The sequence below is a fragment of the Arachis ipaensis genome, chromosome B09 (assembly GCF_000816755.2).
Source record: "Arachis ipaensis cultivar K30076 chromosome B09, Araip1.1, whole genome shotgun sequence".
Lineage (NCBI taxonomy): Eukaryota > Viridiplantae > Streptophyta > Magnoliopsida > Fabales > Fabaceae > Arachis > Arachis ipaensis.
In genome coordinates this window covers 125,201,932-125,227,615 of record NC_029793.2, presented here as the reverse complement: position 1 = coordinate 125,227,615, position 25,684 = coordinate 125,201,932, and the positions used below count along the sequence as shown (strand labels likewise).

Here is a 25,684-nt window from a genome sequence, read left to right as displayed (position 1 = left end):
GTATGAATACTTGTTTAAGTTGAATCAATGTTGGGCTTAATTAGTTTGTTGGGCCTATTTTATCAATTTAATTTCTAACACACTTAACAAACTAATCACAAATATAATTGATTTTTTAACCCAATAATAATATTTAGTCATTATCTATAATATATTGTTAGTTCTTCAAACTCAATAATCTCTCCCTTAATGACAAACATTATGAAATGAATTAAAAAAGAATTAAAAAGAGTTTTTGAAACTTCTCTTTGACATTTTCTTTGATTTGAAATTCTCCCTTTCTTTCAATCACTAGGCTCTCTTTAAATGTTTGTATTTTTTAACCTGATATCAACAAAGTTCACATAAAAACCATGTCAAACATCCAAAAATTACAAACAATTTTATATATAAGAGAACCTGTTTGATCATTAGTTAAAATTTACAAGGCTATTTATTTGTTAAAAACAATCATCATCTTAATTAAATAAAACATTTTAAAACTAAATTATTTTATCTTTATCTTAATTAATTAAAGAGTTATTCTTCACATACAAGTATTTTTCCATACAAGTCATACAAGTAATTTATATTCACGCGTTTTTACATTTTTCTCTGTGCCTTTTCTCTCATTATCGTTGTCATCAACACCACCTCTTTCTCCTGCTCCTATTCCTCCTTTTTTCATTGGAATTTCTTCTCCTCTTTTCTTTTTTTCTTTCTCATCCATCATTAGTTATCTCATTGTTAAAGATAATAAATAATTCAGGTTCAAATTGTCAATTGAACCAGAACGAAATTAATTATTGTTTTGAATCCAATCAAGTGGCTAATGTGTGGTTCAATTCAGAAGAAAAAATATAACATTAGAGGAAACATTTTTCTGCAGCAAATTTGGGTATAATACGAAGATATTTAGGTGTAACAAGAAGATATTTGGGTGTCTTTTAAGAATTTTTGGGTGTATTTTTATTCTGATAATTTCTGCATAATTCAAAACTCTTCCTTTTCTTCCTCCTCATCTTCTATTGCTTCTTCTTTTTTTTATTTATCATCATCACCGTCTTCTTCTTCTTTTTTTTATTCATCTTTTTCTTTTTATTTTATCTTCTCAAGTTTCTTTTTATTTTACTCTCTTAACAAGAATAAAAACAAAAAATCAAACAAAGAAGAAGAAGAAACACATAATGCTGCAAAATTATTTGGAAGATGATGAACTTACATTCATTTAACTAAAAGAAAGAAAGAAATAAAGAAAAAAAGAAGAAAAAAATGCAGCATTAGAGAAAATATTTTCTGTATTTGTAGCAAATTTGGATGTCACACGAAAATATTTGGGTGTAACACGAAAATATTTGGGAGTATTTTAGAAATTTTTAGGTGTAATTTTATTCTGATAAATTCTGCATAATTTAAAATTCTTCCTCTTCCTCCTCCTCATCTTCTACTGATTCTTCTTCCTCATCTCCTTATTTCTTTTCTTATAATTTTTCTTGAGAGAAAAAATCAAACAAAGAAGAAAAAAAATACATAATATTACAAAATTAATAGAAAGAGGAGAAAAAATGCAGCAACAACAACCGTAATAAAAAAAACAACAATGAAAATGAAACACGCCAAGAAAAAGGAGGAGAAACGCAAAGAAGAAGAAGAAGAAGGAAGAGGAGGAGGAGAAGAAGGAACGTGAAGAAGAAGTGTGTTCCATAATGGTGAGTGAGAGAAACGGTTGAGTGATGCGCGTGTTATCACGGTGAATGTAGTTTTTGTTAGACTTGACTCAACTTGTAAGTGTGCGTGTTTGGATTTCATTTTGTAAATGGGACTTTGTATAACATTGATTTTACAAACTTGATTTTGATGAAAAGTAAGTTTGTGTTAAAATGATTTATGTTTGGTAATCTTTATATCAAAATGGATTATAGTAAAGTAAATATTGTTTAGATTACACTACTTAAAATTATTTTTAGATAAAAAATTACTAAAATAGATATCAACTTAAATAAATTTTTTATATTATTTTATTATTTTAATTTAGATATTTAAATAGATATTATTAATTAATTTTGTAATAAAATTAATATTTACTTACTAAAATAAAAATAATATATAAAAATTGGCAAAATATATTTTTATATCAAAAGCAAAAATAGTTGGCGTTTTAGAGAAAAAAAAATATCCAAACATAAAGAGAAAGCGTTCAATGCACTCAAACGTATTTCTCTTCTTTCTAACACTAAATTAAACACAGTCTAAGACTTATAAGCAAAAAAAACTTGTATGTATAGCATAATTCTTAATTAAATATAGAATCACAATAAAAATTGAAATTGTCTTTTTTTTTTATTGAAGAAGAGACTCGCACATTTAGTCTTTATTTATTTTTTATAAAGCAGATAATTATATAAATTATTTTTTTATGACAAATAGGCTTTAAATGAGAATCAGAAAGAATTTCCCATTGAAGTTGCTCATTCCTATAGTTTGGTTCAGATAATGGTCTATTACCATTCACATATTTTTATACAGCCATAGTGAATAATAAATTTATGAAGTTGAAATGTAAAATGTGTAANATATTCATACAATATAAACCAGCGATAAATGATAAAACCCTGGTCCTTGTAGCTCTATATTTTTCTGTGTCTAGTTTCGTTTCATAATTCACACTCCTCACGTTTTTTCTTCGCACAAACATTGAAAATTCGAAGATTAAGAGAAACGCTACGACCCACTCAGGCATGCTTTTCTCATTTTATTTTTTTAATTTTTTTTTCTTTCCTTATTTTAATTGGTTTAATTTGTGTGATCAAAAACTGTTTTTGGGACTCTGCTATTTGAATTTGATCCATGTTAATTGAGCAATTATTTCTTAAGCTTAATTTGGTTAGTTAAATACTTGAAGATGAGAAAGAAAAACAAGAAACATTTTAGCCTCGTGTTAATTTTTTAGGGCACCCACATTTTATGATAAAAGTTCAATTTTTTACTGTGATAGGGAAATTGTATTTCCTAGTTTGAGAATTAGGAAATGAAACCTGAAACTGTGATAGGATAAAGTTCATTTTTTTATTGAGATAATATGTTGCATTAAATGAGTAGATAATGTTAGGATAAGGATGTATGCATCAAAGAGAATTATTCTAATTCAGAACTGTTCTGGTGAATGTAAATCTTGTGGATCATAGGGATTTGTAGAGAGATTCCGGAACAATTCATTCCTGGGGCCATCTCTCATTGATGGCTTTGAAACTTCATTCTTGTTTTGATATTTCTCACATTTGATTGCTGTTATTTCAGATTTAGGTTTCTGGATTCAAGCAATCAAGCTTAGTGGCGAAGAAGGAATAAAACTAGGAATAAAACTACAAGCACGTTCTGTTGATTCTCAATCCATTCTGTAAACTTCCTTCGAATTCAAAACTCGGAATGCAGAACTCTGTAAGAAACTATCTTACAGGACAGCCAAAGTTGTTTTCTACTGAGAATAAAACTTCAAGTGTAGAGGTTTATTTGCCGAGCAATAAATATAGATCAAGCGTATATGGCTTGCCAGTTCCTCCATATGGCGAAGGTAAGTATGGTATCTGAATGATTGAGAGCATGTATTATCAACTAATGCTGTTTAAGTACATCCTTGTGAGCTATGTAATTTTTATCTGTACCTTTATGTATTTAACTGAACTAGTTGAATCTTAAAATATCTGCTAAGGGGTAGCTGATGTAGGATCGATTTTGGATGTAAAAAATTTGAAGGAATGCACTGTGTGCAGCAAAATAGGAAGTTTCTTTGGATAGTAACACCTTACTCTATGATGTCATGAGCTGTGTGCAGATTCATTGGTCTAACCTACTAGGTTTGGGTATGGAGATGGCTGTGTTACTGTGTACTTGCAATCGAGTGTACTCGAGATTCAAAAAATAAAAATCAGTAGTTATTTATAGGACTGTTTAACTTTTCTATTGGATTGAAAGAATTTGCTTACAAATATTGCACTAGAATTGATCTAACTTAGCTACTATTTATGTTTTAATGTATAGTAGCAGAATTGTGTTATACATTGCAAATTATATGATGCAGTTCAAGGGGACATTGAGGTAAGGTCCTACATACAGGATGAGACAGTTGATGCCAAGTTTAGCCAACTGAATCAAGCCGCACAACAAATCGACCAAAGTCATGAACAAGACATGGAAATTGGATACGAAGAGGGCACCCCTCCACCACCAACTTATGAGGGCCTTGAACAAAGATTTATAGATGAAATCACAAAACTAGCCAGAGAACGGAGTGATGCAGAGGACGCAGAATTTGCGAGGCATACCGAGGTTGGTATTTAATAGATAGTGTTATATTAGAGAAAACAAAGAAAGGAAGAGTCTTTATTAGAGTAGTCCATAATATTAATCTTTCTTTGGGGTTAGAGTATTAACTTTGATCATTTTCTATTTTAAAACAATCTCCCCAGTAAAAACAAAGATATCATGAAAACAAATTGTCATGTCAATTCAGTCAGTTGATGAAATGAATTTGGTTTAAACAAGTTATATGCTTATGCTTGTTGATAAGATTCTTTGCCTATCTTAAATTTGATGCATGTTGTGGCAGAGAATACTTGAGATAAACAAAGAGTACCATGAGAAGTTGTCTACACTAAGAAATCTACAAGCAACTCGACGAGAAGAGTTTCTTCGTAAGGAACTTCAGGCGCGATTAAATCAGTATCAAGAAAGTAAAAGAAACTACTCACCCCATATGAAGGTGCCGGTGCCAGATGCCCATGGCTTTACAAGTCCTTCAACATTCACTGCGGAAGCAAATAGTATGTTCCATGGTGCTATCAAGTATAATAAACACGATAGAGAAGGAACCATGTCATTATCAGGTGGGAGAAGTCAAGGAAGCGAGGCAAGGGTTCCCTTACCCCCGGGTCGTGTTTACAATAACAGCACACCATATCACTAGGAAGGAAAAACAAATTGTGTTGGCTACAAGAAAATTTTCATTTGGTAGTAATCAAAATAATAAATCATGTCCAGAATAGTTCACAAATGTGCTTCTCAAATCATAATTTACTATATATTACGTTGTCATTAAGTAAAAAATCGGAACAACCCTACAAAGAATATATAATCAATGATAGAAACTAATTCATGACCTACATATAACAAAGTTAAATATATTCACAAAATCGGAACAACCCTACAAAGAATATATAATCAATGATAGAAACTAATTCATGACCTACATATAACAAAGTTAAATATATTCACACTAGTTCGAAGACATTTAAACGAATTTAGCATTCAAATATTTGCTAAATCCCTTTTTCATGAGGATTTAATTTAGCTTAATAGGAAAAAATGATAACGAAACTCAATTGTGGACTCAAAATCAAGAAGAGAACCGTGCATTCTCGCAAAATAAATGGCAAAACAAAGACCAGAACGCCTAGCGGTTATAATCATTTCACAGGTTGCTCACTTGGAACTGCAAAGTTACAACCAGCAAAGACATAAATCCATACCTAACTCTGATTATGTTACAAATAAGGACAATACAGGGATCTTTGTGAACATGATAACTGACCAAGACATCAACTCTGACCTAAAACCATTACAGTTCAGCACATTGTTTCACCATATTACTGTTACAAAATTGGGAAAACTTAGCCTTTCATTCTATAAGAATAAGGAAGTAAGGAAGGGAGAAAGAAGACTCTGAAAAGCCTGCAAATCTTGATTAGCTTTCAATAGCACTTTCATATTGCAAAGCCAACAGCAATATCCCGCAATCACTCTTTGGAGCATGTTTATTTGTTGTATGGTGCAGGTCTGCAGCACCACAGCAGTGCAGAAGTTACCATCTTCATAAACAAAGTAGTCTTACTTCTTCCGCATCTTGTTCTTAACTCTCACCATCCGTCGACCAGCCTTGTCACCGCCACCCGTGCCCAATGAGAAACTCCCACCTGCGTTGAACTCTTGACTGCCAGAGGCCTGAAATGGAGAAGGGCTCTGTGGAGCAGTATTCTGACCAAACTGGAAAGGACTGGCTCCTGATGGAGTTGATGCTCCAAATACAAAATTTGACTGAGCTGGTGGAGGTTGCTGACCGAATATAGGAGCTGCCGGCCCTGGTGGAGTAGCTTGAACTGTGTCCTCAGCCATACTGTCCTCCATACTCATCTGATCATTATTATTAACAGGAGTGGAACCAAATGAGAAGACAGGGTTAGGAGTTCCAAAGGCATTCTGACTGGAGGTAGAGGCTGCAGCTGAAGTGAATGAGAATTGAGGAGTTGATGCATTGTTGGTTGATAAAAACATCGAAGGTGAACTGGTAGACATAACAGAACCAGTGGATGCTCCAAAGGGTGAACTGCTAGAAGCAGCAGAAATGGCAGATGCTCCAAAGGAGAAGCCGGTCGAAGATGATGAACTAAATGTGGAACCAAATGGCGAGTTGTTGGGCTGCCATGTAGAAGAACCAAACAAACCAGTGCTTGTACCACCATTGGAGCTATTAGAGTTGGCTGCTGAGGATGAAGCCGAGGCACCAAGTCCAAAAGTCGAACCAGAATTGAAAATATTTGTGGCAGGACTTGAGGAAGAAAACAATGAACCCCCGGAAGAAAAGGATGAATTTGTGGCTGCACTGGAGGAAGTAAAAAAAGAACTTCCCGAGGAGGCTGTACTCTCAGTCAACCCAAAGGATGGGATTGCTGCAGATGAACCAAATGAACCCACAGAAGGAAAAGCTGTACCTGTGGCAGTAGCGGATGAGGTGAACAAAGAACTACCTGAAGAGCCTGCACTCCCAGTTAACCCAAAGGATGGAGACGATCCAGATGAACCAAACAAACTCCCAGAAGTAAAACCAGTACTTGTGGTGCCAGCACTCGATGAAGTAAACAAAGAACTCCCTGAAGAGGTTGTACTCCCAGCCAACCCAAAGGATGGAGTTGATGCAGATGAACCAAATGAAAGAGGTTGGCTCTGTGTAGAAGCCGCAAACTGACTATTATCAGGAGACACCTGAGCACCAAGAATCGAACCACTGCTAACAGTAGCACCTAGAACAGAACCCTGAGACTGACTATTTGACGAAGAGCTGACCCCAAAAATGCCACTACCAGTGCTTCCAACAGCAGCAGATGAGCTAGAAAAGGCAGAACTGCTAAGATTACCAACTCCTCCATCCTTAATACTCTTAGTTTCCAGAGGTTCTGTGCCAGAAGACGATACAGGAAAACCTGTTGAAAGGGAAGGAGTGGATCCAAATTTGAAAATGGAAGCAGTTGAACTTGAAGTCGAAGATGACACCAACGGGGTGGAAGAACTGCAATTGTTTGATGCAGTCATGGCAGCAGCACTGGTTGTCATTATGGAGCCAGCAGATGCAACAGCATTGCTAGTGCTGGTGCTGCTTGCTGCAAGGGATGAGCTACTGAATATATTTTGACTGGCAAAATTATTTGATCCAAGAGAAGAAAAGGGTGAAGACATTGGTGGGCTTAAAGCAATAGACCCATTATTTTGACTTGATGTTGAACTCTGGCCAAAAGTAAATATACTTGTGGGTGATGTTGATGTGACAGGAGAAACAGCAGGTCCAGATGACCTTACAGAAAATCCCATATCCTTGTTGGTCTCAGTACCACCTTTTTCAGACTCACGAACTTTGGGCCTAGAATCAGTTGTACCAGCAACTGTCGTTGAACTGCAATCAAGAGGAAGATTACACGAGTCATTTTAACACATTCAAAATACAAGATGTGATACCAAAGAACAGTTCAATCTACATTCGCTATGACATATTACAGAAATCAGACAGTACCATAGACCAAAATTTAAAAAAGGACAATAAAATGAAGGAAAGATATACTCCCAAGACCCAATGCGATCACTCATTCAGAGGCTGGGTTTTTTCTCCCCCAACAAAATGTAACAGAAACATATTAAGTGCCTAAGACATATTACCTCACCAAATCATAGCCGTAAATTTGCTATGATAGTTTTTATCTAATTCATCCAACAGAAACAATATAGTAAAACCTAGAAATGGAGTACAGTCAGACATACAGCATCTAGTAGGATGTGTTGGATGCATAAAACACTAGTTTTCTATATTCTTTTAAGAGTGAAAATTATGATTAACTAATAATTCTATTAGCAGGGGGTTCTCCAACCTACTAAGGATGAAATGACATTCAGTGAATAAGATGTGCAGCATTCAACATGTTCCCTAAAAACATCCTATAATTTCTCACAAACCCCCACACAAAATGACATAGACATATAAACAAATTGAAGAATTGCAGTAGAGGCTCTCTAAAAGGGTGTAACCAATTACATATACTAACCTGACAAAGTTTCCTGCCATTGAGTCAGATGCACCAAACTTCACAGGACTGAATCCTTCGCCAGGCGATGATGAACTAAATGGCACTTGCGGAACCTTTTCCAAACCAAATATGGGAGCTGATTTGGTTAGATTGTCTGCTGGAGCACCAGTAGCAGTGGACGAAACCACATTACTAGCAAAATTAAACATGGCAGGATTAGCAACAGACCCATTTGGGGAAGCAGGTTTCTCAGAACCAAAACTTATTTTTGTAGCTTCTGTAATTCCAACTGTAACTGGATTATTTGCCCCAGGGATAGATGGTGTTATAGATGTTGATATATCAACCTTCTCACCAACCCTAGTCGCAGCAGCCCCAACATAACCTTCACCATCAACTGCCAAATTTTTAGATCCTGTCAGAGAGGTAGTTTTCTCTGCCATAGCGATTGAGCCACTTGTTTCTTTCTCAGCAGCAGGAAAAGATGAGACAGCCCCATTAGGATATGCATCATCATCCAGGTCCAAGAAATCCTGAGTGAAGAATGACAAGAATATTGAATAATCAATGATCCAAGTTCAACCTATACCTCTAAATAATAAAAACACTTCATATCATAGTCTGTACTATAAAACAGTCAAATAGGAAGTAATACTGGTTCTCTTACCTCTTGCGCACTCATATGGAATGCACTCTTCTTCTGTGGATGGAAAGAAACGGAATTTATCATGCTAGAATCAACAGACTTTGCACTAGACATGAATTGGTTCTTTGGGTTTGTGGCATCTACATCAGAAGGAGCATTAAGCTTCAACGGACGATTTTCAACTGTGTCTTTCTGCAAGGTTAACTTCTGGGCACCAGGAAACAGATTTCCAACTTTTCCATCTAATTTATTATCTTGCATATTTTCCAGCAATTTTGATGAATCTACAGTTTCCATGCTACGAAGCGCCTGTCCTCTTAACATAGAAGGGGACAATTTCATTGGTGATATGTCATTCACCGTTGATAGCCTTGATTCAGATGATTTTTCTTTAGGGGAGACCAACTTATCAAGCTGCTGGAGTATTTTTGACGCCATCTCACTTGATTTTGTGGGTAAAGCGGGGAAGCTCGTACCAGGCTTACTGTCATTCACGTTCTCATCCATCAGAGTAGGATTCTGACTTGAGGATGATGGTTGCTGAGAATAATCACCGCCAGCTCCACTCCTAGCAATAGATAGAGAGCTGCTACCTTTAGAATATAGAAGATTAGACTTTTGACGGACTCTGCGTATAGGACCAACAGATCCTATATCATTATCCAATGTTAAACTGCTACGCTTTAATGCCTGCAGAAGTCGGGAAATAAAAACAAAATGAATTCTAGTAACATGCATAACACAAGAGAAAAGGGCATAAAACCAATAGTGCTTTTACCCCGGGTATGGATCCAGAAAGCATGCCTCGATCCAATGCAGACTGAGTAGATGATGACGGCTCACCATCAACAGCAAGCCGACCACCCTGAAAACACAAATATAGCAGATATAACAATTTCTCCAAGTGATATTATAATCTTAAGTGTCATTGAGAAAAAGGTAAACCTTGAGGGTTGACGTTACATAAGGTCGGGAATAAGGTGTCCGAGCCATACTATATATTGCAGACCGGCCACGAGATCTTGGGGTCACAAAACCATTTTCATGAACCGCAGCATGTCTAGTATTCCTCGGCACAATTGATGTAACAGATGAACTAAGAGAGAAATTTTCACTTTTCGGGAAGGTCAAATCATCCCTCCGAGCAGTACTTCGGACACCTAACATAGCTGCAGAAACCTTGGAAGGCCTACTCCCCATGTATGCCTTTGCAAGCTCTGCAGGTGAAGCAACATCCTCAATAGGAACCTAGTGACATTACATAGCAATCTATGTGAGAGGGAGCACAATTGATAAGCCTGTAGTTTATCAACAAAATCACAATTAGATGGCATCAAAGGAAAGAGTATGAGGACAAGTAATCATACACTTGAAGTGGCATATGGGGTTACAGCAAGATGCTTATCAACATTATCTAGAGGAAGTGTTTTGGGATACTCTTCCTTTGGTTCGCAAGGCAACCTTGGCTCCATGGCAATGTCCTTTTTCCTCTCCTCACCCTCTTGGGTAGGTGCATCAGGTGCATCCTCAGTTCTTGACCGCATAAGTGCTGTCAACCGGTCAACCTCAGATCTGTGGAACAGTAAAATTTTATCAAACAAAAAACCAAATAAAGAAAATACACCGTACAGGCGTACATAGGCAACAGGAAGAATGAAATTAGACCGATTGAAATGTTAACTTCAATTTACACAGGACATACAAAAATATATAGAGAAACAATAAATGTAAGATAAAATCAAAATCAGCCAATAAATGTAAGGTAGAATCAGATGTATCTTATGAACGGAAAAAAAAAAACTGTAAAAGAAAACCATTATACGAAAAGCGCAAATCAACAGAATGCAAAAGTGCACGAAGAATTCAAAAGAAGTTAATTAAATTGATTTTCAAAACTAAAAGTTATGTATAAAGCTTTTTATAAAATAAGATCACTGATTATACAAACACATAAACCATGAGGTAAATACGAATCAAGCTAGCTAACTGGTAGTTACTAAGAAAACAATAATTCCTCATTCACATGCTAATAATAAACTTACCTGGTGAAAGTCTTCTGCCTTAATAGTTTCTCAAGTTCAGATAAACTCTCTCCATCAGAACAAATAATCTGAACATCACTTTCATGATGTGCTACATATTGCTTGCCAGATGAATTGTTTCCAACCTGTTTCCACACAATATATAGGAAAACTAAATTCAATATGATAATTAAAATGATGTACAGGGCGAAATAAACAGTTCACCTCCAAGAACAATAACCAATGTAAATTTAAAATGATTATGCAACAAGCTACCCCTCGAGCTACCAATGAACATTTCATGGAACCCCTTACATCCAGATTGAAATTTAGCTATTGAAATAAAGAAATACCAAATGAGTACATAGTAATACTATTCTTAAAATTATTTTTATATTACAGAGAGAGGATTTAAAAAATGGTGCCAACTACAAAATTAACCATACACCAGGCATAACTTACCTGATACAAATTTATTATTCATTTATTATCATTTGGTACAAAATATCAACTTCAGATGCCACTAAAATACAGTATATAGTTAGAAAGAAAAGCATGTTCTAATACATGTTAGTTCAAAATCATTGCAAACCCGGGGGGAAAAAACAACCACACAAATTATGTTATATCATATTATAAAATTAACATATAAGAAGCATGCATACTTACAAATGGAGCTTCTTGATGATTATCCCGCAATACCTGTTCTGTTTCTGTGTCTAAAAAGAAAATGAAAAAAAAAGTCCGTAAATTGTAAGTTAGTGATTTACTTTATTAATTTATTTCACTTCAGACGATAGCAACCCAACAAAATATTTGGTAAATTCACAGAAAACTCGCAATAAATAAAGCAACTGTTCTGCCAGGGGCATAAAAGAGCAATATTGGATGGGAAATTTGAAACAAGTTAACAGATTTAGATCCATATTGAGCTATATTCCTAGCTTCCAGAGCAAAAAAATAGTTCAAGTGCAATGCAGCTCAAACAGTCATCAGAATCCCCCAGCTTCCACCAATGAAATGTTAAAAACTTGAGGTCAAAACACTTGTTTGGGGAAAACTTGTTGCAGAAAAAACACTTCAGGACAAAGACTCGAACGGAATACTAATTTTCTGTAATATTACCCATATCACGGTTTCGCAACAATTTATCACTATTTTTAGAAGAAAATGACAAACACTAAGAAATAGTCTTTGACTGGAGATCTTATGGACAAGGGTTTGAGATCTTATGATCAGCAATACAGACAGCAGAGTCATGATTGGAGACTGCAAGCACAAACTTTCTCTCACATTTAAGTAGAACAAGATAGCAAGGGGAAACTCATCGCAGTAAACGGGATATTCTATTGTCTGCCATTTCTCTTTCACTTTCAACGAACTATGTTTAATATTTCCATAAACGATGAAGACTAAAGCTCTATCCTTCTAGGCAAATCAACAAACCAAGCTCAAACCAACAATGAATAACTCGGTTACTTCAAAAGAGCATGATGAAAACAATCAGTAACCTACCCTCCGCCTTTAAGCGCTTTAAGGAACTGAAGACACCACCACGAAAACGACAACAATCAATTATTAATTTAAAACATTCAATGCCAGCAACCAAAGCTCGCATAAAAAGTTCCCCTCGTGAAATAACAAAACCCCAAAAAGCATAGCAAAAAGAAAAAACACCCAAAAACGAATAACCACTCAAATTTACAAAATTTAGGCAAGGAATTAAAAAATTACAAAACAGAGCAACCAATTCACAAACAAGCAATGAAACGAATGAATTGAGAAACCCTTCAATTAAAAGTAATAAACAAAATATTAGTTATTTAGATAAGGAGGAAAAAGAATAAAAAACAAACCTTTAGAGGAGGAAGGGTGAGAAGGAGGATTGGTAGGGGGAGGAGGAGGAGGAGGAGGTGGGGGAAGGCGTTTGCGGAAGATAGAGGAGAAGAAAGAGTTGGCGCTTTCAAAGATGAAGCGTTGTGCGGGATCGCGGATAAGCTTGTAGAACCATCCTTCATTATTTCTTTGAGCGGCGGCTGTAGGGTTTCTGAGGGAGTTGGGAGGACGATCATACGGCGTCGTTTGGGTCCTTCGGAAGGGGCGTTTTCGGAACTTCCCTCCTGTTCCCAACCCTTCTCCGTAAGGGTTCTTCTTGTTGTTCTCCTTCTCTTCTTCTGTCGCCATCAGAGAGAGAGAGAGTAGAAGAGGGAGAGTCTGTTGTTCGTTCGAAGCTCCAAGGACGCAAAGAAAGAGAGAAGGGAGAAGGGAGAGAGAAAGGGGAATTAGGGTTTTAAGCGAAGAGAGAGAGAGAGAGAGAGAATAATAGAGAGAGAATAAAATAAGAAAAAGTAGTAATAATTGTGAAAAATGAAAATGAAATCTTGGGAAAATGTTCAAACGAGAATGACACTTCCCTTTTGTAGGAGAAAAAAAAATTTAAAGAATTGAAAATTTTAATTAAAAAATTGTACTACTATCCCGTCTTATATATTTAGAAAATTGTTCTATTCTCTTCTCTCTTTTTTTCTCAATTTCCTGGAATTTTCTCCATGAGAGTGGTCCAGATCCAAAATCTAAAGAGCACAGTACGATATTTATTTCCTCAATTAATTTGGATTTTTTACATGGATGCCAAAATCTTTTGCATTACATTTATAGCAGTTTGATTATTCATAGTTGAAATAAAAAAACCAAGAAGATAGTGAGCGCTTTTTTTTTCCTTTTCCGGCAAAAACAGATCTAAGAAACATGTCAGGGAAAAGTTTATTTGGGAAAGGAAATTAGGGTTTCGGAAAGCTGCCTTTTCGATTATTATTTTTCTCAATTGCTCCTTGTTCACAATTTTAACATGAAAATTTGAACCATTTATTACAATATACTGTATTATAATACATCTCTTTAACTCTCTATGATTGTTCTCGGTTCTCACTGTTCCTACGGTAGGAAAAAGGAACACGCTTGAGTTTAACGATTGTGTCATCATGAGCAGCCCCAAATGCTTTTTAAGGTGATTTTGAATACAATTGTCGAACCCTGTTTATGCCTGGATCCAATTGTCCTCTGTTTTTTGGTGATTGAAGATTGTGACTGTGTTGTTCTTGTTGATGATTAGTTTATACTACTAAATTAGATGGAAGAGCCTCACATTGATGTTTATGTTTATATGATAATTTTAGTTGGATTTCCCAGTTAATTATGAGTTTATCAAAGCATTGAATTTGATATTTGAGTTAAATGATCCTACTCCAATAACCCACTTTTTGGTTCTGTTTTGGAGCAAAATTTGGTATTACTCTCAATTTCTTGCAAATAAATGTGGCAACTGGAAAACAATGAATAGTTGCTCAATCCATATTTCTCAACTGATATAATATTTTTTGTTTCACCCTTCAAGTACCAGAGCAACACTGCATTTTATAAGAACAATGCAAAATCTTTGGCATGGTTTCTATATTCATTATCGTATATCAATCATTGCGTATGAGTTTCTGATCGCCCGGAAGGGTTCAAAACAAATCGTTTGGGTGCTGTAAATCGGTAACATGAATTTTGCTAGATGACTTTGTTTCTGATGAGTATCTCCCAAGTGCAGGTATCATTAGAGCCAAAAGATATCATTTAACTCATAACTGTCATGAGTTCGTGGGTTCCTCAATTGCCTCAAAACAGACTTGTAGGTATTTTTTCGTGAATCCTATAGCCATGAAATCAGGCCATCAACATGGTGGAGGTGATAATGCTCACACAAAGATCTTACTTACTTCACTGTCAGCCATGGTGGCTGAGACTACAACTTTCCCAATTGACCTGATCAAGACCAGGCTTCAACTCCATGGTGAGTCGCTTTCCTCAAGCCGACCCACTGGTGCAGTTCGAATAGCAGCAGAAATTATCCGTGAACAAGGTCCTCTTGGCCTTTACAAAGGCTGGTCTCCAGCAATCATAAGACACCTATTCTACACACCTATTCGAATTGTCGGGTATGAACATATGAGGAGTGTGGTTTCAGCTGATAATGCTTCACTCTCTATCTTTAGCAAGGCTCTTGTTGGTGGAATCAGTGGTTGCATGGCTCAGGTGAGAGCTACATGGTATGGATATGGCGCGCATTGTGATAAAATGCTATCTTACAGTGATGAATTTCCTGGTTCCAACAAACAGTAGATACAATTTTTTGGGAATATTCCTTGTTTTACCCATAAGGTTTTTACTCTTAGTTATACAGGTTGTAGCAAGTCCAGCCGATCTTGTCAAGGTGCGGATGCAAGCTGATGGCCGTATGGCAAGGCACGGTATTCAACCTCGATATTCGGGACCATTCGATGCTTTTGGGAAGATTGTTCAAGCCGAAGGATTGAAAGGGCTGTGGAAGGGTGTTTTGCCTAATGTCCAAAGAGCGTTCTTGGTGAACATGGGAGAATTAGCATGCTATGATCATGCCAAACAATTGGTTATCAGAAGCAGGATAGCTGATGATAATGTTTATGCCCACACATTAGCTTCCATCATGTCAGGTCTTGCGGCAACTTCTTTAAGTTGTCCAGCTGATGTCGTGAAGACTAGGATGATGAATCAAGCGGCCAAGGAAGGGAAAGTCTTGTATGTTAGCTCTCTTGATTGCTTGGTAAAGACAGTTAAAGTTGAAGGAATTCAAGCACTGTGGAAAGGATTCTTCCCGACATGGGCTCGGCTAGGTCCATGGCAATTTGTATTCTGGGTATCCTACGAGAAGTTCAGAAAAATTGCAGGGCTCTCTTCTTTCTGATGTAATGTTCTTACTCATAAAAATAGTCTTGTATTCATAAAAAACTCACAATTCAATGCACACACACCTAGATTCATTCCTTATATTTAAACTATTATAAGCCTTTCTATGTAGTTGCCTTGTATGGCTAATTTTCAAACTTTTAGTAATGGAAGAGTTACAATTTGTTATGAAGGTGATATATATTTTTCTTGTTCTACTGAATGATCATTGATCACTTATGTTTTGTATTATAGTACATCTTGTTAACCTACCTGAAAAATGGTAAAAGAGAGGAAAAATAAAATAAATCATCAGGGAGTGAACTTGCATTTAACATTAGTTAACTTGTGAGAAGCTATGCATGGTACTAACACTTCAAAATATATTAGACATTTATTCCTTGACCCTTGGATTCAAAGTTAACACTATGTTTATTTGAGAGGTAAAATAGCGAGAAAAATTTCATGGATGAGTTTCATCATTGATGTGTAAATTTAGACATGGTGCTTATTCACAAGTGTCCCTTTTTTTTAAATTTATTTAAGTGCATAGCTGAGTAATGGGGCGAAAATTCAGTGTTAAATTATTAATTATCATACTTTCAAGGTTCAAAATGCAATAATAATGATGTTAACTTTTATGGGATAGGAATATGCTCTATTTGGCCCCCAATATAGTATTGTGGTTGATTAAGGAATTTTCATTATAAGAATTGCTCATTTGTGAATCAAACACAGTTGTGGTGGACCAAACATAGATCTTGTATCAAAGTTTCACTTCAAAATTGTCTTGGTCTCACTTCATAGTTGGAATTTGATGTTTTTTCCCACATACTATATAGCTCAATCTGCACATGCTCCATTAACCTTCAACAAAGAATATCTTATTTAGATAGTATAATCAAATGAACAATACTCTTAACTATTGAATTCCTATGAAACGTGCAAGTAGAGTAAATGACCATCATATGAGATGCTCATAAACAATTCATTTACATGTGGCAAAAGGATTATTATACTTTTTGTTTCATGTGCTTAATCCAAGGCCCAAACCTGCAAACCATGGAGAAAATGGGATTACTTGGAATGAATAGCTAAATTCTCTGCCAAAAAACAAACAAAGAAAGAAGGATGCGTTTGGTTTGTATTTTTATTTTCTGTTTTCATTCTTAGTGTTTTCTGTTTTTAGGATTTTGTGAAGGAAAAGGAGAAAATGGGTAGTGAAAACAAAAAAAAGGATTATATCATTTTCATTGTTTTCTCTTTTTTCTTCACAAAATTCTGGAAATAGAAAATACTGAAAATGAAAACAGAAAATAAAAATGCAAATCAAATGCATCCTAAGTTCTAGTATCATGATTACTGTAATGATCAAGAACTAACCTGGATCTTTCCATCAGAGGAACCAACAAAAAGCATCATACCATCCGCATCTGATACTAATGATGTGATTTTTGTGTTACCACCAGCCATTTTGATGGAAGCAACCCGGGTGAACTTATCTTTCAGCCAAACCTCAATGGTGCCGAACTTCGTACCTGCAAATATGAAGTCATTGTTGATGGCTACACGATGGATGTCGAGTCCAGTCGATAGTGATCCTACTACCATTTTGGTGGAGAGTGAAAATATCTGACATCAAAAAGTTATTCAAGCTTAGCAAGAAATTTTTTTATTTGTAATGATGAGAATAACATGATTGGTATAGGATTAGAAATGGCATGTATGCACCTTTCCTGCAGTTGCATCAACAGAAGATCCACAGGCATAGAGGAAACCATCATGAATTTGAAGGGCGTGTATGGTTTGTTTTCCCAATAATTTTCTTGTACCAGAGAAGAATGAATATGATGTATGTTTGGACAAGTCAACCTCCTGAACATGTTCACTAAATTTTGTGATGGAAATTTTCCAACAGAAGCCTTGCATGTTTTTATAGAATTAAATTATTTGGATCTCAACTCCATATAATCTATATTGGTTGGTACTTGTTACATTTTATCTTAAGGAACTGCAAGAATATGAAGCTACTGAAGAATGATGCATACCTGAATGCTGTAACCGGAGCAGCCGCAATACAATTTGTTGCCGGCAACAGCAAGGCATTTCACATACTTGCTGAAATTGATATGCTTTGGAGCCTCTGACCAATTATAAACCTGTAATTAACATCTGAAGTTCTTATTAATCATACCCTTTTTACGATGAAACTGATTTTCTATTTGATTTGATTTGTTCAAGCAACATATATAGTTGGCTTGCCTTGGCTCCAGTTCCTTGAGACACATAGCATGCCAATCTAGCATTTGCTGTTAACTCATACACTGCCTCCTTCACATCATGAACATCTATACATATAATCTCATTGGCTTTGATAGTCCAAACCTTCACATAAAAGTCTTATTGATTAGTTCATACTGAATAATATGATTGAAGTAGTTCCCTGAGATGCAAGAAGTAATTTGGAAGTTATCAAGATGGCAAATATTGCTAAGATATTGGTCTTCAATCATTGCAGTTTCCACAAGAAAATGCCCTGCTATTTTCTATGTGAAGTAAACTCATTTTGGTCTTGCTTATTTCAGTGAACTTTATCAATATAATTAGTATTTACTCTTAGACCTAAGTTTAGTTGTTTATAAAATAGATCTCAACCAGAAGAAAGATGAAAATAAAAAAAAATCTCATTTTACATTCATAAAAATAAATATTAATAATACATGAATAAGATAAAATATATAATAAATTAAACATATTCTAAGTAGTCATAAAGTTTGATAATGATATTATACGGTTTGAATTGGATTAGATCAGTTGTAAAAAGTCGATCTGAAATCTGATCCAATTTGAGTGGTTTGTGAAAGATGGAATTCAGTTCAATCTAAATTATTATAATTTGATTGGTTTTCTGTTTGAATTGGATGAGCGGTTTGGTTTGGATTGGATTTCAACATCTCTAAGTTACAGGGACTTAAAATACAAAATTTTAAACTACAAGGAGCTTGAAAATTAAGTACTTCTAGAGCTATTTAACTTTTTTTTAAAAATAAAAATTGATTAGTCAAACATAAGACTAGTTTTCATGATAACAATTAACAAGAAGGTAGTTTACCCGGATGGTTTTGTCTAAGGAACCACTGTAGAGTCTATCACCTGAAGAGCACAGAGAAGTTACAGCTTTTGTGTGCTCGCGAGTTTCTTGAATGATTCTTGGTATTCTCTTCCTTGCATCCCATACCTGTTATTCAACATATTAAGTGATAGTTTTTCAAGAAAGAATGGCAGCCAAACATGGAATTCAGTCACACTTTTCTATTGGTTAGGACACCCTACACCCTACCTTGATAGTTCCATCAGAGTGTCCACTCAAGACCTGACCATTCAGATAAAGCAAAGAAAGAACTTCTCCGTTTGAGCTCAAATCTAACTCAACAACCTCTTTACAACTCCACAACTCAGTCTGCGAAATAGAGATTTCTGTTAGTTACTTTTTCCAAATGTGTAGCTTGACCACTATGGTAATTTCTATGGTCAAAGAAGGTCCCCGTGTAAATAGTTTTACTATATACATGATAGATGATAGGACTCAATGACATTATCTTATCTATGTAGCCGACTCAAACTAGTGAAATAAGGGTTTGTTGTTGTTGTTAACAAAAATAACATACATTTATCAAAGTTTATGTATCAAATTTGCATATTTAACAAAGTTTTAGGGGGAGGGCGAATGATTTGCACATAACCCAAAGTTTAGGAAAGTTTAATCAAGTTGATTTGCACATTTTTAAGGTTTAAAGGCTAAAGTGCACATGATGTAAGATTCAGGGTATAAAGTCCAATTAACCCTTAATATATTGCACGTAATGAATAATATCATGAATCACCATTTGACTCACCACATCAACAGATTTTAAGTTTAGTAAGATTCTCATAATATCAACTGCTGCAGCTGAATGTTTCTTTAGCTTCCTCAGTGTTCTATAAATGCTTTTAGCATAGCCTCCAAGTGCTTCATGAGCAACTGAAACATCATAAGTTTTCAGTTGAGAATTCCTTTGTTTGATAAAATGACACAGATAATGTCCATAATTATTATAAAAATACCTACTTGGATCACTAATGAAAGTATTCAAAGCTAGGTTAGCAAGAATCTTTTCCTCCATGTTCTTTGATGACAGTAGAACATTTATGAATTCGTCAAGCAATGACTCACGAGCAACGTCCCTTATACCGGTGTCAGGAAGCGTAGAGAGCATGTGTGTAATCCATGTGGCCAGAACAAGGCAAGATTTTGCCATCTCTAGGGAAGTACTCCTTAAGCATTCTTCCAATGCTTTAAATATTGAACCATTTTCATGGTTGCAAAGTACAAATGCAACCCTTTTCTGCCAAGAATTCAATGCATTTTTCTCATCCTCCTATGCAAGAAACATTTGTGTCAGTTGGAGAAAAACAAATCAACAATTTTTCAAACAAAAGAAAATCTAAATGCCTCATAGCTCCTAACCATTGTTTCCACCAAATCATTGTCACGTTGTCCCAATTGTTCGGCCTTCATTAAAGCGTTGTAAGGCTGATCGAATCCTGCGATCTTGAGCAACCAGGCTTCAGTATATGACTTTCCTGAGGAAGTGACATGTCCAATAAGATATAGTAAAGCATCTAAAGCCTTAATTTGAGTATTTGAGAAGTCTTTTTGCCAAAGTGCTTCAATTAGTGTCTCTACAGCTTCTTCCCTATAAATGCTCATCTTTCGTGGCTCCACCTAAAGATTTGACAAGATAAAAAATGCTGAGATGACAAGAGAGCATAAACTACATTTATGTAACAAGAAATTGGTTTCCAAAGACTGACCAGAAGATCAAGCTGGAGAAGAAGACTGGCAACAGCAAGCTGATGCTCCATTGGAGCCATCTGAAGATATACAAGAAACGTATGCATTGTACTAAATGCTCCTTCATCCTTGATTATCTGTAAGATTTGGTTGCAGAAAGTTCTCCTAATGATAACAATATGAAAATGAAAACATAAATAAATGGATTGAAGAAGGAATTGGAATAGACGTACATCTTCTTGCAAACAACACCTTCCCATGTCAACATAATAAAGTACTCAAATAAATAAGGTTTCTCTCATGTTCTAGCAGAAAACATTGACACACTAGATTCTGCTTGTAAAGGAACAACTGTATTTCACTTGAAAAGTAATTAGAAAGGAAGGAAGATTTTATTTGCTTGCGATACAAGTAAGCTGCAAGCTTTTAGTTACCTATTCAATTGAACCAGCTCGGAGAGAAATTCTGCGCAGACGCCTTTCACACTATCATTTCCACCATGAAATAATTCAAGAACAGGAGACAATTCGACTCGACTTGCTATCAAGTTCTTGCAACTTCTTTCAGCTTGCATACAACACAAAAGTATGGAAACAACAGACGTCCTTACCTCCATCCTCTCTAAATATTTTACCAATGCCGGAATTCCATTTGCTGAAATAACACTCAAAGCATTAAGGGACCTGCTGTATTCATCCCCTCCGGCTAATATTTGTTCAAGAATTGCTATGGCGGCATCTTTCGGGTCCATAACTAATTGAAAATCATCCAACTCCTCATTTTTGTTCTGAATCACTTGGACTAGAGACGGTATAAGCTCATGGGCTGATAGCTGAGCAAAAACTGGTCTTAGCTGATAAATCAGAAGTGCTGCCTCAGCCAAACCATTCTTGAGCAGAGCAGCCAAACAATCAAAATCAGAATCTACACTGTTAAGTATCTCTCCGACACTTTCGTCTAGAAAAATTAGCTCTGTAAGGATGTAAATTGTTGTCCTCAGAACTTCTCCATTCAGAGAAGCTGAAAGTATTTCCATTAAACCGTTTATGACAGTTGGTTTTGATAAATAAGAATGAATCTGAGGATCACTCTTTGCATCCTTCCATGATCTAGCAATTTCCAATACAGCTTCTTCACATTCTTGTAAGTTTTCTGATGTGCAGAGACTTGAAATGTATGGTTTCATGGAATTCATGATTGTTTCAACTGCAGCTTGAGATAGCACACTAGTTGGAGATGTTGCAGCAACCTGTATAAATCTCTTGCTCCTTTGTATGATATAATCCTCTTTGTTCTTATGAGTCATTGAGTCGGGTGTTCTTTGTAAAATGGACAGCATTGAGTTGTCTTTCAGCAATGGAGAACAAGAAGAACCCCTTGGTGTGTTAGTGTTAGAATTTGAGAACTCCTGAGCTAGTTCAGGATGTTGTTCCTTCCAGGATGTTATCAATCTCTTCAAAACATAGTTTGTTTTGGGTAACATGCTTGCGGATAGAGGCTGTCGCGTGATGGGGCATGTTGTGTTTCCTGTTTTAAGCCATTCTTGAATAGCTTTTCTTTCATAGGTCTGGCCTGTTTCAAGGGTAACAGGATCACAAAATATCTGACCTGTGATTGGACATACAAAATCTTTTGGCGGCTTTGATCCGGTAGTCTGCTTCTCTAATTTGGGCAATGAAATGCAGCCATGATATCCCTCATCACTTTCACAAAAAGAACTGCATCCAAAGATATTGAAGCACTAAGAAACCTATAATGATTATTACTTATCAAATGCTCTATGCTATGCATAAGAACTATATAATTAAGAGCATCATAGAACATATTAATATAGTTTACCTGTCATTTAGCACCAGGCTATCCTCATTTTCATAACTCATACATGGAATTCGATTATAGTCTTTCTTCTTAATGTTCACCTATATTCCAAAGAAAAATTACAGTCTTCAACATAAAAATTGATAATCACATTCACACTTAGCAATAATAGAAAGTTAATAGTATTATTAACATATGGGGTCATAGATATCATAAGAGGCACACCATCATTTCATGATCAGAGTTCATAATGTGATCAGTGCTCAGGTCTGGTGATGATGTTAAAGAGTCAGAAATGATCGAATCCCTTAAACGACTAGACAATAAGCGCAAGTACTTCGGCTCTCTTTTGCTGCGCATATGAGGATTTAATGACGAATTGTCTTGAGGAGTTCTTGGAGAGTCCAAGGGAGAGGAGATACTAGGAGAGTATATTTTACTCCTTTGGTTTGATAGATGCACTTTTGGCTCAATATTGTCGTCCTTGATCGCCTTCCTTTCAGGCGAGAAAACATTATTTTTGTTAGGAGAACCCACAGATGCATCATCAAGATCAGAATCTGAATCTTCTTCATTTTCATTTTCATTTTCATTCTCTTCAATGATGCTCTCCTACATATCATAAATTATCATAAGGGCTATACACTTATGCTACTTGAGAACCATGAATCTAAAGCTATAGATATTATTTGCAATAAAAATATAATTAACTCTCTTTCACCTTAGTACCCCATATAGATGAGTTTTCCACCTTGGAATGGCTCGATGGTTTATCTCTGTTGAAAATTTGAAATTCAGCATCCAAAAAGGTACATGCATAGTAGGCTCAAATGAAGTAAAAATTTTCACTGAAAATGGAACACATGCACACAGAATTTACATTTTGGTGCATGAAATACTACCTGGTTTTTTCATTTACACCATCTTTTGGCATTGACATCAAAGAAAAGCCAGCACTCTTAGGCAAAATCGGACCGAATTTCACATAATCTGGAACCGACCTGCTCAACTCATGCAAAGGAGTCATTGGCGGCTCAGCAATTGGCAACATGGGAACAACCTTCTTGCCTGAGGTAGTGGAATCAGAGTTCATGCAGTCCTTATAGTACTTTGCATATAGCCGCGTGTTCTCGTCCAAAGACTCTCCATAAAGCTGCTCCAGTTTTTGCAACTTATCTAACTGATTTGGCCTCAGAGAGAATACCAAGGATTCATTGAAAAGTTGATCAAAATCAGCTGTGACTGAAAAATCAGAAGTTTCAGGTATTACTTCCATCATAAGTTTGTGCCTCTCCTCTGAATACCACCCTACAATAGAGCTCATGTGTGGAAGGAACAGAGTTTTCCAGAGTTCTGGAGCAAAGTCAATCCGAGTGAAAAAAGGATCAACGATGAACATGTCAATGGCATGAAGAACACAATTCTGAATGTTGTTCCTCAACTTCCATAGGTATGATAGGTTCAAATGTGCCCAAGCTGAAAGGTAGAAGTTTGGCACTCCAGCAGTCTTTTGCTTAGGATTCAGCATTGCACAAACTTGCAGCATCTTCTCAGCATAATCGAGTCTCGCAAGCTTAGTTTCCGTGTTATAGGTATTGATAGCTTCTTCAAGCGCCTCGATACCCCAATCAAGATTTGCTAACACTGCTTGATCAGAGTACTCTACCTCAGTGTCTTTTTCAGAACTTCCATCTTCAGCTGCTAACCTCTCTGCACACTGTTCTTTGTGCTGAGCTCTTAGTTCTTTGTCGATTAATCGATCCTGAATGAAACTATCGATGGTTGTTGTCAAGATTCTAACAATATCCTTTTGGTCCATTGTGAATCTGAAGTTCCCTGCCATATCTAAAATGACATCACAACAAAGAAAGCCTCATGGAACATTCTTCAAACAGTTGGAGATCAACATGTAAAGAACCAAATTCATTATCTGTAAAGACACTTGAGTGTACAAGAATACTCCAACTATTTCATAAATCTATATAGCAATCCAAAAATATAAATGGAATCTAATGCAAACAACAAAGTTCACATCAGAACTCAGAAAGGTTTAGAATATTCAAGATTAATGAGTATACATGAATTCGAGCAACACACAACGTGATCCTCCACAATTCGAAAAGGAAAAATATAGGTAACCAATAACATTTTTGAACAATGTGTGAACAATGTGAATTAATAGAGTTAAAAGAATAAATTAATCTTAAATTTAATTAGTAGCATTAAATTAGGATGTAGTGTATTTTTATTTAATTGGTGGTTGTTAACGTTGTTAAAAATGGTCATTGTTTACCTAGCACTTCCCATTCGAAAATTCCTAATCACTTGGATGGTTGGAGACCGACTAGAGATTTTTGAATTGTAGAGAGGCGCTTTGTCTTTTGGACAAATGATAAGGATCCAAAAGGGCATTTACTATATGAATTCACCAATTGCTAATATTTGAAAAACAAAGGTAACATTCATCTACTACCCAAAAAAAAAGAAATTAAAATTAGAAATTCATATTGGCATGCACGTTGACAAACTAAGAGACTTAAAACAATGAACTTATCTTTTGGACCTAATAAAATTAAGCTACCACTTCAAAAACCACTCAATAACTCATAATTATATATGATCGTCATACATAAAACTCAGAATCTAAAAAGATACTATAGAATCAAAGCATTCAACCATTCATCCCCCTGACTCTAATGAAAATTTTTCAAACTTGGCCAAGTCTTTGACCTTATCTCTTCCTAACCTTTTTGTTATACTCTGATCCTTCACAAGATTTCCACTCACACCCCACCTCCGGCGAGGGTGTCGTAGCGCACGTGCTGGCAAATAAACAGTTGAATGATGAAGGTGAAGCACTGTATATGAAGATGCTATATATATTGAAGTTGCACTGTTGAACAATTCAAATTACTTGACAAGAAGCTTTTGACTTTTGCTTTGATTTTGATCAATGAAAACAGGACTAATAATAAGACATCATGTTAATTCAAAGCCAGGTTCTTGGAGGAAACTAGACAATAATTTCTAAAGAGAAGAAGAAGAAGAAGAAGAAGAAGAAGAAGAAGAAATCAGTGGAAGCCAGGAACATAGAAGACTTATGTGCTTTCTAAATTGTATAAAAATTGTGCAGAGTTGGAAGTAGCCATTGCCGGCATTGGATATGTGTGTGTGATGACAGAAGCAAAGCGCGGACCAAGGAATATGTCTTATTATAATATCATGCAAAGGTTAAGATACTTAATATTGCTATTATTTTTATGGGATGATTATGATTATTAATTAAATATTATAT

General features: G+C 35.6%; 4 protein-coding genes across 9 annotated transcripts; 2 read left to right on the top strand and 2 right to left on the bottom strand.

The window, feature by feature from the left end:
- On the top strand, positions 2,563–5,070 carry LOC107619281. The gene is made up of 4 exons (XM_016321535.2): positions 2,563–2,715; positions 3,277–3,550; positions 4,058–4,305; positions 4,586–5,070. The coding sequence occupies exons 2-4, from the start codon at positions 3,406–3,408 to the stop codon at positions 4,940–4,942; spliced, it is 750 nt and encodes a 249-aa protein (XP_016177021.1). The 5' UTR covers positions 2,563–2,715; positions 3,277–3,405; the 3' UTR covers positions 4,943–5,070.
- On the bottom strand, positions 5,372–13,332 carry LOC107617540 (nuclear pore complex protein NUP1). The gene is made up of 9 exons (XM_016319313.2): positions 12,848–13,332; positions 11,661–11,710; positions 11,013–11,137; positions 10,338–10,542; positions 9,916–10,218; positions 9,749–9,835; positions 8,992–9,660; positions 8,343–8,857; positions 5,372–7,699 (listed from the first exon to the last, which is right to left on the bottom strand). The coding sequence occupies exons 1-9, from the start codon at positions 13,173–13,175 to the stop codon at positions 5,863–5,865; spliced, it is 4,119 nt and encodes a 1,372-aa protein (XP_016174799.1). The 5' UTR covers positions 13,176–13,332; the 3' UTR covers positions 5,372–5,862.
- LOC107619173 (mitochondrial uncoupling protein 3) lies at positions 13,684–17,317 on the top strand. 3 transcript variants are annotated; one of them, XM_021112791.1, is made up of 3 exons: positions 13,684–15,068; positions 15,217–15,757; positions 17,207–17,317. In XM_021112791.1, exons 1-2 carry the CDS (start codon positions 14,694–14,696, stop codon positions 15,754–15,756), a joined length of 915 nt encoding a protein of 304 aa, XP_020968450.1. In that variant the 5' UTR covers positions 13,684–14,693; the 3' UTR covers position 15,757; positions 17,207–17,317. The 3 variants fall into 3 exon arrangements, with proteins under 3 accessions (XP_020968450.1, XP_016176898.1, XP_020968449.1); XM_016321412.2 differs by lacking the exon at positions 17,207–17,317 and having other exon boundaries at positions 13,685–13,998; positions 14,584–15,068; positions 15,217–15,955; XM_021112790.1 differs by lacking the exon at positions 17,207–17,317 and having other exon boundaries at positions 13,685–15,068; positions 15,217–15,955.
- LOC107619017 (putative E3 ubiquitin-protein ligase LIN-1) lies at positions 16,263–25,590 on the bottom strand. Of its 4 annotated transcripts, none has more exons than XM_021112788.1 (17): positions 23,292–24,232; positions 23,111–23,165; positions 22,615–23,001; positions 22,411–22,490; positions 21,006–22,289; positions 20,592–20,736; positions 20,245–20,502; positions 19,846–20,155; positions 19,634–19,758; positions 19,078–19,197; positions 18,850–18,975; positions 18,000–18,122; positions 17,786–17,896; positions 17,469–17,612; positions 17,121–17,369; positions 16,734–16,790; positions 16,263–16,604 (listed from the first exon to the last, which is right to left on the bottom strand). In XM_021112788.1, exons 1-16 carry the CDS (start codon positions 24,230–24,232, stop codon positions 16,773–16,775), a joined length of 4,476 nt encoding a protein of 1,491 aa, XP_020968447.1. In that variant the 3' UTR covers positions 16,263–16,604; positions 16,734–16,772. The 4 variants fall into 4 exon arrangements, with proteins under 4 accessions (XP_020968447.1, XP_020968448.1, XP_016176706.1 ...); XM_021112789.1 differs by having other exon boundaries at positions 16,757–16,790; XM_016321220.2 differs by adding an exon at positions 25,136–25,590 and having other exon boundaries at positions 16,296–16,790; positions 23,292–24,234.

Excerpts from the sequence above, each read along its gene's own strand:
- LOC107619281 (XM_016321535.2), top strand. The coding sequence starts at position 3,406 with ATGCAGAACTCTGTAAGAAACTATCTTACAGGACAGCCAAAGTTGTTT. Across the intron at positions 3,551-4,057 it reads AGTTCCTCCATATGGCGAAG|TTCAAGGGGACATTGAGGTA; the intron begins GTAAGTATGGTA and ends TATATGATGCAG. Across the intron at positions 4,306-4,585 it reads AATTTGCGAGGCATACCGAG|AGAATACTTGAGATAAACAA; the intron begins GTTGGTATTTAA and ends ATGTTGTGGCAG.
- LOC107617540 (XM_016319313.2), bottom strand. The coding sequence starts at position 13,175 with ATGGCGACAGAAGAAGAGAAGGAGAACAACAAGAAGAACCCTTACGGA. Across the intron at positions 11,138-11,660 it reads ATCATCAAGAAGCTCCATTT|GTTGGAAACAATTCATCTGG; the intron begins GTAAGTATGCAT and ends GTGTGGAAACAG. Across the intron at positions 10,543-11,012 it reads AGGCAGAAGACTTTCACCAG|ATCTGAGGTTGACCGGTTGA; the intron begins GTAAGTTTATTA and ends ACTGTTCCACAG.
- LOC107619173 (XM_021112791.1), top strand. The coding sequence starts at position 14,694 with ATGAAATCAGGCCATCAACATGGTGGAGGTGATAATGCTCACACAAAG. Across the intron at positions 15,069-15,216 it reads TCAGTGGTTGCATGGCTCAG|GTTGTAGCAAGTCCAGCCGA; the intron begins GTGAGAGCTACA and ends TTAGTTATACAG.
- LOC107619017 (XM_016321220.2), bottom strand. The coding sequence starts at position 24,232 with ATGGCAGGGAACTTCAGATTCACAATGGACCAAAAGGATATTGTTAGA. Across the intron at positions 20,503-20,591 it reads TTCTCCAGCTTGATCTTCTG|GTGGAGCCACGAAAGATGAG; the intron begins GTCAGTCTTTGG and ends TCAAATCTTTAG. Across the intron at positions 20,156-20,244 it reads ATGATTTGGTGGAAACAATG|GAGGATGAGAAAAATGCATT; the intron begins GTTAGGAGCTAT and ends TTTCTTGCATAG.